The 14,733-nt window shown below is 39.1% G+C and overlaps 1 protein-coding gene across 1 annotated transcript in view; it reads right to left on the bottom strand.

The window, feature by feature from the left end:
- The window catches only part of LOC130091504 (mannosyl-oligosaccharide 1,2-alpha-mannosidase IC), an 85,192-nt gene that overhangs the window by 9,963 nt on the left and 60,496 nt on the right, over window positions 1–14,733 (bottom strand). The window contains exons 3-6 of the mRNA XM_056259410.1: window positions 8,698–8,791; window positions 5,239–5,366; window positions 4,167–4,260; window positions 1,040–1,155 (exon numbers count right to left, since the gene is read on the bottom strand). Coding sequence (XP_056115385.1) covers window positions 1,040–1,155; window positions 4,167–4,260; window positions 5,239–5,366; window positions 8,698–8,791 — 432 coding nt within the window. The remainder of the gene's footprint in view (window positions 1–1,039; window positions 1,156–4,166; window positions 4,261–5,238; window positions 5,367–8,697; window positions 8,792–14,733) is intronic.

The following is a 14,733-nucleotide window of genomic DNA, read 5'->3' as shown; positions in this document are numbered from 1 at the left end:
GTGCTTTGAAATCAGGGCGACGCTGGGTTTCAATAAAGCTTGAATTTATGCACATAAAACTGGGACAGCGTGCATATATTGCCTTAGGTGCCAACATTTATGCATGAAATGTTTTATGTATAGTATAAGACAGTATGCTGCGTGCTGAATTGAAGTCAAGCCTCATTGAGATTCTATCGGGACTTTGACACTTGAAGGTGTATAAATCTGCCAAAGACTATATGGGAAAAGATCTCAGCGCTGTTTATTTCAGAGAGTCTGCTGAAATCTGTCTCGTCCCTCTGCGATTTTATGTTTCCGCCTTTTAAGACGAGCACAAAACAGCACAAGCCATCATGGACGATCAATAGCGAATGACTCATCGTTTTGTTTTGCTCTTTCGTTGCGTCCTCCTCTCCAAGTCCCAACCAAAACTTCTTCAGAAGGTTTTTCTCCATGGTTGTGTCATCGGTTTTCTCCATTTTGCATCATCAAATGTATACAACCCACTTACAGTGAACATGAAATCAAAATTCATGATACACAGAGTTAAACATCAAATATCATCAAGTGTATGGCTAGCAAATATCTCACATCGATTTTAAAAACAATTTCACCACCAACACCTCTAAACCTAATCAAAAGCATTGTGCACATGAAAACATGTTGACATTAGGCTGATGAAAGTGCCCTTTTCTGATTATAAATGTCATTAATATCTTGGCAGACCACATTTTTCAAGGGAAACATTATCTAATGAAAACGCTAATATACAAATGAAGTGATAATGAGTGAGAATGTTTAGATTTGTGCTCTTGGATCAGGATGAGCGCGAGTCGAGAGGCGAATCTAATCTTAAACTAATCTATTTCACACACTTACCGACTGTGCAATTTTTTTTTTTTTTTTTACTGAACATGCTGAAGACCAGAAATAGTACATGCAACTAAATTGCAAGAAAATAAATAATAGCATAATGAAATAATGCTTTGTAAATGCCATTGGTACGGTTTAGAATGATCAATCAAAGAGGTGAATGTTATGAATGATATTTCCGTACGTCCATAGCGCTGTAGTACATCTTCTTGGCCTCCTCATCCGTCTTATCTGACATCAGGAAGGATTTGATCAGGTACTCATAGAAACTGTCCCCGAGACCTCCAATCGAGACATGATCTGAGATAAAGAGAACACGACAAAAACTCTGAACTCTACAACCACAAAATTATGATACAAAACATTTTGAATGAAGAAAATGAAGCCCATTTTTAGGGGCAATAAGATGCAATTATGCAGTTTGAAATGTCCAGCTGCAACTTCCTGTTACAACAGGAAATATGTCAACACAGTAAAGATAACTGCACTCAAAGAAATTTGTTATGGTCCTAAAATAGGCCAATACAAACACACACACGCACATACACACACACACACACACACACACACACACACACACACACACACACACACACACACACACACACACACACACACACACACACACACACACACACTCACTCACGCACACGCACAACAGACACACAAACACACACACGCATACACACACACACACACACACCGTCCATGCACACACACGCACACACACATACACACACAAGTACACCCGCACACACAAACACGTGCACACGCACAACAGACACACAAACACACACACACACACACACACACACACACATGCACACTATCCATGCACACACACACACACACACACACACATGCACGTGCACACACACACACTCATGCACGCACAAACACGTGCACACGCACAACAGACACACAAACACACACACGCACACACACACGCACACCGTCCATGCACACACACGCACACACACACACACACACACACACACACACACACACACACACACACACACACACACACACACACACACACACACACACACACACACACACACACACACACACACACAAGTACACAGGCACACACAAACACGTGCACACGCACAACAGACACACAAACACACACACACACACAAGTACACCCGCACACACAAACACGTGCACATGCACAACAGACACACAAACACACACACACACACACACACACGCACACTATCCATGCACACACACACACGCGCACACACACACACACACGCACGTGCACACACACACTCACGCACGCACAAACACGTCCACACGCACAACAAACACACAAACGCACACCGTCCATGCACACACACACACACACAAGTACACCCGCACACACAAACACGTGCACACGCACAACAGACACACAAACACACACACACACACACACACACACATGCACACTATCCATGCACACACACAAACACACACAAACACGTGCACACGCACAACGGATACATGCACGCACGCATATATATACAATATATATATATACCGTATATATATCTTTTTATCTATAATTACATTTAATTTTGTTTCTCCATTTTTGATTTGGAGGTTGAATATCTCCCAGGCGTGATCTCAGCAGGTTTCATGATATTCAGTTATTTCTGTTATTCTTATACCAGGATTAGAAGTGAATGGTTTCTATTTATATGCACACCCTTCACTGTGTTCGGTTCAGGGAAGATCCTGGTACTATAATCGGAATCAACAAACATAATGCCAGGAATGTTTGTATCCGCCCTCCGCTCTATTGACATGCAAATCAGAAAGAGTGTGTCGCGTTCTCTTCTCGATATCTCGGAGACTCATTAGGCATTCCCATGCTACACCAATTAGTGCTGCGGTTGCAGATTACATTCACCCTAATAAAGAAAAAAAAATATTTCCCCTGTTTTTCAGGTGAATTTGAAAGATTCAATTTCCAAAAGGTAATGGGATCTATTATCATTTTAATAACTCTTGGCCGTGGGCTCATGTCCCTGCTTGACAGGAGAGCCGCACTGGCTCAATTGATGTCATGGATGCCAGAATAATTGCATTGTGAAGCTCAAAGATGGAGCTTGTGAGAGTCGCTCTCATGACCCAGCGCACCAGCCACTGAAAAACCAACAGAAACAAAAAAATACTAACAAAAACAAATGCATGTATACACCACACCAGTAAAAAGTTTGGACACACTGCACCAAATGTATGCTTGTTACAATGAAAATACTACATCTTTACAAGTTTGAAATATTTTACTAAGAAGAGTTGAACTCTTTGCATTTGAACGAGAGGATTGCATGAGAATGGCAAAACACTTGCCATCAACCTCGGTGTGAATATTGTGGGAAACATTGTTTACAAATATTTCATAATTTTAGGTTGTTCAAGCACATCGTCCCAGGGCGTGCACAGGCCAAATACAGTAAATTTGAATATTTGGAAATATATATATATTTTTTCAGATTCTCAATAATTAAAGGTTTTTACTGTTGAATGATGGGAAAGCCCAAATAAAATGCACACACACACACACACACATTTTAACTATTTATTTAAGTTCACTTAAAATAAATGATTTACAGGGACACAAATACTATAGATGCAGTCAAATGCATGCACATAATCAAGGACCCACACACACACACACACACAAGCTTTTTCCAGACAATAGGAACAGCTGTAATTAGCTAAATTCTATCATCTATCACACCTTGCACATTCGTTATTAAAATATTTTGGCTAATTTGATAATGCCGCCAATCCAACAATCCAAAGCATTTTTCTACAATAAAAGTTGCACAGAATTGACATGCACACCACCAAAGTTGCATTTACACATACCTCCAATCATGGGAAACAATGATCGTCATGACAACAAAAGTTTAATGTGGCTATGGTGCACTTATTTTATTAAGGTGTTAAATATGCATTGGTGGTATAATGCAGACGTGGACTCAATGTATCTTTCTTAATCAGTATTTTTGTCTTGTTTTCCAGGAAAAACCTTCTTAAAACAAGACAAAACTCCACAAGATTGTTATTTAAAAATATTTTAAATTAAGTTTACTTTTCTTGCTTCATTGTAATTTTTATTGTTCAAAGCATGAATAGAAGAAATAGTAAGGTTTATGCTAAAAAGTTTAGCTTCGTTCTCATGCAAAATGATCTTTTAAGGATGCTTAGATATTTTACAGGGAATTGTTCGGCTAATTTGATAATGCCACCAATAACAGTGTAGTACCTGTTTGTTTCAAATGATTTAAAATCACTGAGATATTACTTACGTTGCACCCAATTTCCACTGATGGGACTCAGGAAGTTGGGATACAGACCATGAGGCTTCTCCATTTTGTTCAACAGCTTTCGGATGTTCATCACCTAACAAAAAAGACAAAACCACATAGTTCATTCAATGCCCGTATCCTGTCCTCTCAGTGTAAATTAGTGTCGTCAAACGTACCAGTACTTCGGTACCAAGTCGATACCTACAGACTACCAAACTTTTGATTATAATGAGAGTTTTTACTCAGTTGCTCATAATTTGAATATGTCAAAATAGATCCATGGATTAAGTATTAAAGGTTTCATGATATGAGAAATCAAAATGGCCTTGATCTTTGTACCATTAAAACATCCTGCAAGTTTCACAGCTTAAAACGTCCACCTCATTATAAACAAACCATTTATTACATCAAGCTCCAAAAACAGCACATTTGGATATTGTGGGATTTGTGATATCATAAAGGCAAATTCATTAGCATATGACCACCTCCAGAGCGAGACATGGACCAATAGTTTTACATCATCGCACCATAAACGTAATTTTTCGGTTAATTAAGTGCATCATCAGGGTACTTTAAGTGCACTTTTTCTTTTTGGAATTATCAGTGAACACACTACTCACAATATTTATACTACAAAAACGGCATATAGGGCATAAGTATGAAAATTGGGACACACCTAGAAGGTCAGAATGAGGGTTGAAAATAATCGTCGTTTCCACATATATATTAGTTTTTGGCTGTTTTTGTGCAAACAAAGTGCACATATTAAACTACTATAAAAATCTATTTAATGACAGTGTAAGTGAATACTTCCTTTTATTACTAACTCTTCAATTGATTTTTTAAATGCAGTGTTTATTTAACTGAACAATATTTGAAGGCTACATGCTAATGTTTTACTGTATTATTAACTTACATTAAATGGAATTAGTTAATTTAAATGCTATTAATGATTATTATATCTAATTTTCAAATAGTACCGAGAACCGTGAAATTTGACTGGTACTGACTACTGAAAGATTGGTATGGTGACAACATTAATGTAAATCATCAGAAGACAAATGACTCTCGCCTTCTCAGTGAACACTGGGTTTCCAGACAGTTGGGACAGGTGAACGAACTCCAGGTGCAGCGTCCCGAACTCTGCCAGGATACTGCTCCCGGCCGATGCCCAGCCCCAACTCCAGCTGGTGCCACTGCAACAGAGAGCAAACCAGGCACAGTGAGCACCACCACCCACGCCACACCGCTGCCATGGCAACCAGGCAGGTAACAGTGCGGCCATGGTAACAAAGCACCAAACCATGGAAAGCGGATGCCAGCGCACTTGTAATTTGCTGGGAAAATAAGCGCAGTGGAAACGGCAGGAACTGTTTAACACAGACGTGCTAAAAGCCTTCACTTCATCCCACACCAGAACATTACAACATGCTTAATGCAAAATCAATAATGATGCCATTTTTAAGAGGATTGAATATACAATAAAACATGTTCAACATTCAAATTTATTCCATCTAGAAACATCTCAGATGGTTTGCACAGACATGCACACCACCTAAAGTTGCATTTACAGTTCTGCTAATAAGATTACACACTTGCAGAATATGTTAATCGTTTTAACAAAATAAGAGGGATCATAAAAAGTGCATGTTATTTTTGATATACTACTATCCCGAATAAGCTGTTTCCATATCAGATGCGATGTGATGTACACATACTGTTTAGCATGGGTCTGATGCATTTATTTTATTAAGGTGTTAAAAAAATGCATTGGTGGAAAGATTTTATGCTACAAAGTTTGGCTTCTCATGCAAATTGATCTTTTAAGGATGTTTACATATTTCACAAAACAATACTGACATTTATAAGAGTGAGGTAACCCTCTCAAGATGAGTGCTTTCAAAAGTTTTAATCATAAAATCATTAAGTGTTAATCTGGAGCGCGTAAAAATCACATTTAGTCTTCTGGTATTTAGCACTAATTTAAGGTTAACAATAGCCTGGTTAAAACCAGACCATTCTCAGTTGTAACTGAGTTATGGTCTGGGAAAGCGTCATAGACAAATCATTTCCAGAGGGGCGTCACCAACGGACGTCGCGGATAGACCTAAAACCAATCAGAGCGATGAAGGAGATGACGTATGCAGAGCGGCGGAGAAACATCTCCGAGTGTTGTTCTTTGCTTGGTTTTTAACAAAAAGGAAACGTTCAAATCGCTTAAAACAGACGCGATAGCTGATTCGAACGAGTGATGTTCGACGGCGGCATCCATCTTTGTAATGTAGGCTACAAAATCTGCTTCAAAATCCCAGCGCTGTCGTCATCGTGTAAAGCCCGCCCCAACGTTTCTGATTGGTGCCGCGATTTCGACGGATTGGAAATGGGCTTGAATGAGCTCTTTGCCAGACTAACTTTCAGAGCAAATCTAAATTTGCCGGAAGTTGTCTGGGTTTTCCCAGGCTAGGTTAACAAGACAAGTCTGAATTAAATTAAAAGCAGTCTGTAAGGAGTCCATTGCCACTTTTACAGATGGAGCCATATTATATAACCTGCATAAAAGTATTCATTTGCTGGCTCTAGTCCTACACCAAGTTCATTTATAGAAATAGAAAATAAAATTGGTCCCAAAATAGACCCTTGAGGAACACCTGCCTTTACACACGGAGTTCTTCCAGTAAAATAGTTAAAAAAACCACTTCAGCACTGTATTACTAAAACCTATACATTTGAGCTTATGCAAAAGAAGACCATGATCCACAAAATCAAATGCTTTGGATAAATCAATATATAAAGTGCAACACATGATTTTCTAACATCCAATGCAGTAATAATGTGATTGGTGACTGACATCACAGCAGTTATAGTACTATGTCCTTGTCTAAAACCTGAATAAGTTTGACTTAAGATCTTATTAACCAACAAACAGTGCTTTAACTGTTCATTTGCCAGGGATTCAAATAACAGCTGTAATAGACCATCTGGAAATAGTGCAACAATGTACATTTTTTACGATCAGTTTGAACAGTACATCCAGAGCATTTTATTCTTTATTTTGATCACATGTCATTAAAATTTCAACTGTTCTGCTTCTGGACTCACTCCTGCTGCATGGAAAAAAACTGAGCAGAGGAAACATGGAAAGAGAGAGAAAGAGAGAGATCGAGATGCTGAATGAACTCTGAAATTAACCGCTCCAGATTTCGGGCTTCGCTTCTCCCTGCAGGATTCGTTCGGTGAAACTGTGGAACTAATTCACAAGATTATTTGTTTCTGGTTCTTATTGTGAAAGCGAGCCACGCACCGCTTCCCTTCTGAAAGAACGATCAATAGCGCTGACATCTGGGGAGGAAGAGGAAAGTGAGAAAACTTTTGTCGGAAAAATCAACCCAAACCAACACAAAACAACTAAGTGTTTGTTAAATAAAAGGTGGATCGTATCGCCGGTGGGAGAAATGGCTTAAAGCAGATTTAATATTAAGAAACAGATCATGAACGACGCTGAGTAGATGCTTATTATTAAAAAAATCAACGCTTGATTGAATTTTTGAAGACAATTATTGCACATTTATTATTGCCTTCTGCCTGAAATATGCATGTGATGCTGCACTGGAATTTGAAAAAAATGAGGTATAAATGTTTTGATGCCTTAAATGCTTCCTGGCAACTTACTAATGTTGTCAGAGATTTGACTTCAACTCTTTCTGACATTGACTAGTTTGGAATAATTAAGTTTTTCATTTATGTTGTTTAAAAGAAGCCTCTTATGCTCCACCAAGACTGCATTTATTTGATCAAAAATACAGTAAAAACAGTAATATCGTGAAGTATGATTACATTAATAATACAATTATTACAAGAATAAAAAAGCAGCACAACTGTTTTCAACATTGATGATAATAATAAATGTTTCTTGAGCAGAAAATCATCCTATTAGAATGATTTCTGAAGGATCATGTGACTCTGAAGACTGGAGTAATGATGCTGAAAATTCAGCTTTGATCACAGAAATACATTACATTTTAAAATATACTCGCATATAAAACAGCTATTTTAAACTGTAAGTTTTTAATGTACTGTATTTTTAATCAAATAAATGCAGCTTTGGTGAGAGACTTCTTCCAAAAACAGTAAATTTTAAAAATAATTATAAACTTTTGACCGGTATGTGAATGTCATCATAAGAGCGTGTGCGTAGTGACGTGTGTTCGGTCTGTGTCACCAAGACTAACCTGAGTGCCACAACGGGACTCGCTTTCTCCCAGCCCATCTGTGGGACCGGCTCCTGTTACTCATCTAACTGGAATTAGCGTGAGAATCAGTTAATTAAATTTGCCTGCAGCTGTCAGAGCGAGCTGGAGGGCTAATGGAAGCCAGGTGGGCGACAGGAGTGCCAGAAAGCTTCCGCTCAGAAAACAAGAAAGAAATGGAAATATTCAAGGCATATGGCTTTGTGAATGGAAGCGTCTAGCCGGGTTGGGGCCGACAGACGGGACGGTGCGCAGACAGGTAGAAGCTGCATGGGATGCTCACCTGCCCAGGTTAATGACTCCTCTGGGAATGCCGGTGGGTGTGTTGAAGGCGGGTAACAACTTCTCGCCCAGCTCCAACACCTTCTGCTTAAATACCTGAAAGATAAAACAACAGAAAACTGTTAACTGCTGTTGCACTGTAGCAAACACATCTGTGCAAGTGTCTCTTCAAAATCACACATTTAAAGGACTAATTTTCGAAACGTTTGGCACATTTTCCACATGCTATCCAAACAGTCAGATACAGGTCCTTCTCAGAAAATTAGCATATTGTGATAAAGTTAATTATTTTCCATAATGTAATGATAAAATTTTTACTTTCATATATTTTAGATTCATTGCACACCAACTAAAATATTTCAGGTCTTTTATTGTTTTAATACAGATGATTTTGGCATACAGCTCATGAAAACCCAAAATTCCTGTCTCAAAAAATTAGCATATCATGAAAAGGGTCTCTAAACGAGCTATTAACCTAATCATCTGAATCAACTAATTAACTCTAAACACCTGCAAAAGATTCCTGAGGCTTTTAAAAACTCCTAGCCTGTTTCATTACTCAAAACCGCAATCATGGGTAAGACTGCCGACCTGACTGCTGTCCAGAAGGCCATCATTGACACCCTCAAGCAAGAGGGTAAGACAGAAAGAAATTTCTGAACAAATAGGCTGTTCCCAGAGTGCTGTATCAAGGCACCTCAGTGCGAAGTCTCATCAAATAAATGCAGCCTTGGTAAAAGAAGATACTTTGTTGAAAAACATTTAGATTAAACAAACATTCCAAACTGTACTGTAGTAGTATGATATATAGTCATCACATGACTTCAACAATACATTTAATTTAGTTGACTTAATGATCAAATAAGAAAAAAAAAAAAGTTTTTTAGCTGTCTGGTATCTGGGTGTTCAAACTTTTCCTTTTGTAGCATGTGCAGAAAACTCCTCACCAACAGTTTATATTTCAAATGCAACGGCTGTATTTATCAAATTCACCCAGAATGGACATCCAAACTGCCTTGAACCCACACAATCAAGTGTTTCTGTGACAAGGTCATCTTTAAAAGTGAATTAAACTAGACAGGGTGCAGCAGAATGGAACCGTGTGCAGACCTCAAGATGTGTTTTCAACGCTCATGTCGGCTGTTACACAAAGTAAGACGGCTGCAAATACAGTTGGTGACAGAGATATTTCTCTCTAAGCTCTTTTTGGTGGTGCTTGCTAAGGCAAGCACCACTATTATTGCTCTGATTTAGGTTTAGGGATTTGAACAAACCTCTAAATCTAAGTATTAAACTTCAATGTGCAACTCGTCCCAAACCAGACTTATGATTTTCACCTGGTGGGCGATAAAAAAGTAAAAAAAAACAAAAAAAAAAAACATAGATTTACACTGAAGGAAGCACCGGACCAAAATATCACAGAGACTTAAAGGTGCAGGACTCTTTTTCATACGGTAAAACCACATAGCAAACCACTCAGAATACCTTAGCAACCATGGAAACCACAACAATGCCTTAGCAACATGGTGGCAATGGTAAAAACAACACTGATCTTCAGTGCCAGAATACATTATATTTACCCGCGTTGTGAATGTGAGCTTGCAGACTGTATTGAATGTGATAAAATGATACTGTACTGCAAAATTACTGAAAACATCTTTCTATTGAGTTGTTCTCGGCTGCATGTGTAAACATACACTGCAATATTGTAGGACGAATAAATGATTCTTATGAGCCTGACTGTCCTTTTTAGCGAATCACAACATTCAGTGTAGTCTGATTACAGAATGAATGATTCTTACGAGTCGGTTCTTTTAATGAATAGTTCGAAAATACTCAGAGACACTGAACTGAATTGATCAGAGCGGCAACTAAATACAAATTTGACTCAATCAATGAACTGCAAGTTACCATTATGTTCATTGAGGCCTGTATTGAAATGAAGCGTTAATATCAATACTGACTAATTGTCCACATGACACTGTGTTGTTAAAGATGCACATTTAGTGACATTCAATATACACTCACCGACCACTTTATTAGGTACCCCATGCTAGTAACGGGTTGGACCCCCTTTTGCCTTCAGAACTGCCTCAATTCTTCGTGGCATAGATTCAACAAGGTGCTGGAAGCATTCCTCAGGGAGTTTGGTCCATATTGACATGATGGCATCACACAGTTGCCGCAGATTTGTCGGCTGCACATCCATGATGCGAATCTCCCGTTCCACCACATCCCAAAGATGCTCTATTGGGTTGAGATCTGGTGACTGTGGAGGCCATTTTAGTACAGTGAACTCATTGTCATGTTCAAGAAACCAATTTGAAATGATTAGAGCTTTGTGACATAGTGGAAGTAGCCATCAGAGGATGGGTACATGGTGGCCATAAAGGGATGGACATGGTCAGAAACAATGCTCAGGTAGGCCGTGGCATTTAAACGATGCCCAATTGGCACTAAGGGGCCTAAAGTGTGCCAGGAAAACATCCCCCACACCATTACACCACCACCACCAGCCTGCACAGTGGTAACAAGGCATGATGGTTCCATGTTCTCATTCTGTTTACGCCAAATTCTGACTCTAACATCTGAATGTCTCAACAGAAATCGAGACTCATCAGACCAGGCAACATTTTTCCAGTCTTCAACTGTTCAATTTTGGTGAGCTCTTGCAAATTGTAGCCTCTTTTTCCTATTTGTAGTGGAGATGAGTGGTACCCGGTGGAGTCTTCTGCTGTTGTAGCCCATCCGCCTCAAGGTTGTGCGTGTTGTGGCTTCACAAATGCTTTGCTGCATACCTCGGTTGTAACGAGTGGTTATTTCAGTCACTGTTGCCCTTCTATCAGCTCGAACCAGTCTGGCCATTCTCCTCTGACCTCTGGCATCAACAAGGCATTTCCGCCCACAGAACTGCCGCTCACTGGATGTTTTTTCTTTTTCGGACCATTCTCTGTAAACCCTAGAGATGGTTGTGCGTGAAAATCCCAGTAGATTAGCAGTTTCTGAAATACTCAGACCAGCCCTTCTGGCACCAACAATCATGCCACGTTCAAAGTCACTCAAATCACCTTTCTTCCCCATACTGATGCTCGGTTTGAACTGCAGGAGATTGTCTTGACCATGTCTACATGCCTAAATGCACTGAGTTGCCACCATGTGATTGGCTGCTTAGAAATTAAGTGTTAACGAGCAGTTGGACAGGTGTACCTAATAAAGTGGCCGGTGAGTGTATATATATATATACACACACAAAAAATCAATTATAAAAATACAGCATATTTTGCAGACGGCCCTTTCGCACGTTGTCCCTCCTCAACTCAAACATCACAATCACGGCTCTTACAGGTGCTTGTTTACCATGTCTCAACAGGTAAATATAGACTACTATGAATAAAAGGTCAAACAAATTAAAGGGCCGTTTACACAGAACACATTTTTCCATTCCAATGCGCTACTTTTCCATGTATTTCCATGTTTTTCAGTGTAAACAGACGTGTATAACCGTTGCACTCGCGTCTTTAGCAGCGTCTCGCGCATGACCTGGCATTCGAAAATCACGGCGCTCAACGTAAAAGTTCAACTTTTAAAAAAATGTCTCGAGACCTTGCGTTTTCCCCCGTTCCACTGTCTGCGTCTCACGTTTTTCCAAAGCAAATACACATTCTGTGTGAATGGCCCCTAAGAATACTTTTAGCTGTGTTGCTATGTGTCATGAGCCTAAGAAAATGAGTAGCTAACACTGTATATATGTATATATACACATAGATTGTCGCTTAATCAATTGGTCGATTAATTGCCTTAATGCAATATGGTCTACTGCAGTGGCATATAGCCAACAGCATGACAGGGTTTGCAAATGTTTCTCACCAAATGAATGAGAATGGTTTTTAATCTAAATAAAGGGTTAGTAGGATTGTAAAAGGAGTAGATGTGATTGATCATTTATTAAATGACTTATTTAATAATCAAATATAACGACTAATATAACGTGTCACTCAGATGCATGCTATTCAGAATGTGTAACTCCTGTTGTGGACGCGCTCTTCCTGTAACAACACGGCAACTAAACCCAATAAATGACCAACGTTTTACTACAATATTATTCTCTTTATAATGTTATGTAATATGACAGTCATTTAGTCGCTGTTTTAGTGGCATGTGCTGAAAATGATCACCGGCACACTTTATACAGCGTTAATTCTTACCCAAATGCATCCTATGTGAAATAAATCAGATAGTCCTACACAAAATAAACCCCATATTACAACTTACATTTGCACAAAACTAAATTCTGCAAATGCACACGCAAACTTATAGTCATGAAGGTGTAACTCAAGCCTTTTAACGTAAAATGGTCACAAACATAACTCCGGCACGCTAGCTTCATTTTTCCTCGTGTCTGCTTTACGTGTTTTACGGTTGAGCAGAGCGCATGACCTTGCTTAATCGATGATTGATAAGTTTTATCGATTAAGTTGTTATCGACAAGTTATTATCGCCGATTAATCGTTAGCATCCCGAATATACACATACTTCCTTTATTATATAAAATAATAAATAAATGTGTGCAGATATATATATATATATATTAGTGGTGTCAAACGATTAAAATATTTAATCGCGATTAATCGCATTAATGTCATAGTTAACTCGCGATTAATCGCATTAAATGTCATAGTTAACTCGCGATTAATCTACATTTTTCGCACATTCTAAATGTCTCTTGATTTCGTTTTGTCCCATTATTTTTTCTCATTTTAATGCTCTTATCAACATGGAAAAGTGGATCGGCTTGCTTTGTGCAAATGTTTTTTATTGAAAACAACATTGGCATATACTGTGTTCAATTTCACACTAACATTCTCACTTGGAGCAAATAATCTCTCACACAATGTAACACTGTCCATCAATAAAAGGGTGAAAGAAATACTGACGAGGTCCTGATATTGATGAGGGGGCGGAGAATTCGCATCAGCTGTGTGTGTGTGTGTGTGCTTGGCCATCATCAAGTGGTGTTTCAGACTGGACGTGCTGCGATGATGATAGCTCAGTTCACAACGACAAAACACACAGATCACTCTGGTCTTGTCAATGGAACCATTTGGCAACTTTTTAAAAGTAAACTTTCAATTCAGAATCTTATTGGCATCCATTTCGGCGTCTCGCGCTCGTCATCCACTCAAAACGTAACGTTAACCACCTATTTGGCCGGCTCGCAAGCCCAACAAGTGTGTGCGGCGTGCCTGTTGTTTTGTTTCCGGTCTAGCTAGATCCGCTTGCGCTTTGGTCGACGAAGCAACAAAACGTCCTCGCGCGGCGCAAGCCATTGAAATGAATGGGTTTCATAGCGCATGCCGCGTCCCGTTGCAAAAGCATGTGAAAAAAACTACAAAGTTTGCTAAGCCAAAAAGACCGTTAATCTCGCGATAAAAAAATTGACGCCGTTAAAATGTATTTGCGTTAACGCCGTTAATAACGCGTTTAACTGACAGCCCTAATATATATATATAAAATCATATAAACACATACATGCACACATACAAAAGTTATAATATGAATATGATATGAATATAAACATGAGTTTGTGTATACCGATGGGAAGAGTGCACTGTAATTGTCACCAGTAGAAGGTCAAACTTGGCCGAAAGCACTGGGCTCTCGAGAGACATGCTGTGCCCTCTGCTATAACTGGGGCAGCACATCTCCAGGTTAATGCATCGTGCAGGAGTGAAATGAGGGCTGAGATGAGAAGAACAAGCTGATTGGCCCCCTGCACTCCGTATCAGACAGATCACTAATGACCCATAGCTGGAGACCCATCCGTCCCAGACAGAAGAACATCTGTGAGGCTTCACATGCCAGGACAGCATGGGTAATACACACACTTACATATTAAACCAACAGTGTAGCAAATAATACAACTCTTGAATTCATGTCGTTCCAAACAGTGTGCATTTCTTTCTTCCAGAGAGGTTTGGAAAGATTTTAATTAATATTGAGATGCTTTAAAGGAGTAGTTCACTTTAAAAAAAACTTTT

This window comes from Rhinichthys klamathensis, unplaced genomic scaffold (genome assembly GCF_029890125.1).
Source record: "Rhinichthys klamathensis goyatoka isolate OS25496 unplaced genomic scaffold, OSU_Roscu_1.1 h1tg000168l_1, whole genome shotgun sequence".
In the NCBI taxonomy this organism is placed as follows: domain Eukaryota; kingdom Metazoa; phylum Chordata; class Actinopteri; order Cypriniformes; family Leuciscidae; genus Rhinichthys; species Rhinichthys klamathensis.
Note: the sequence above shows the minus strand (reverse complement) of the source record. Positions and strands in the feature narration are given on the sequence as shown.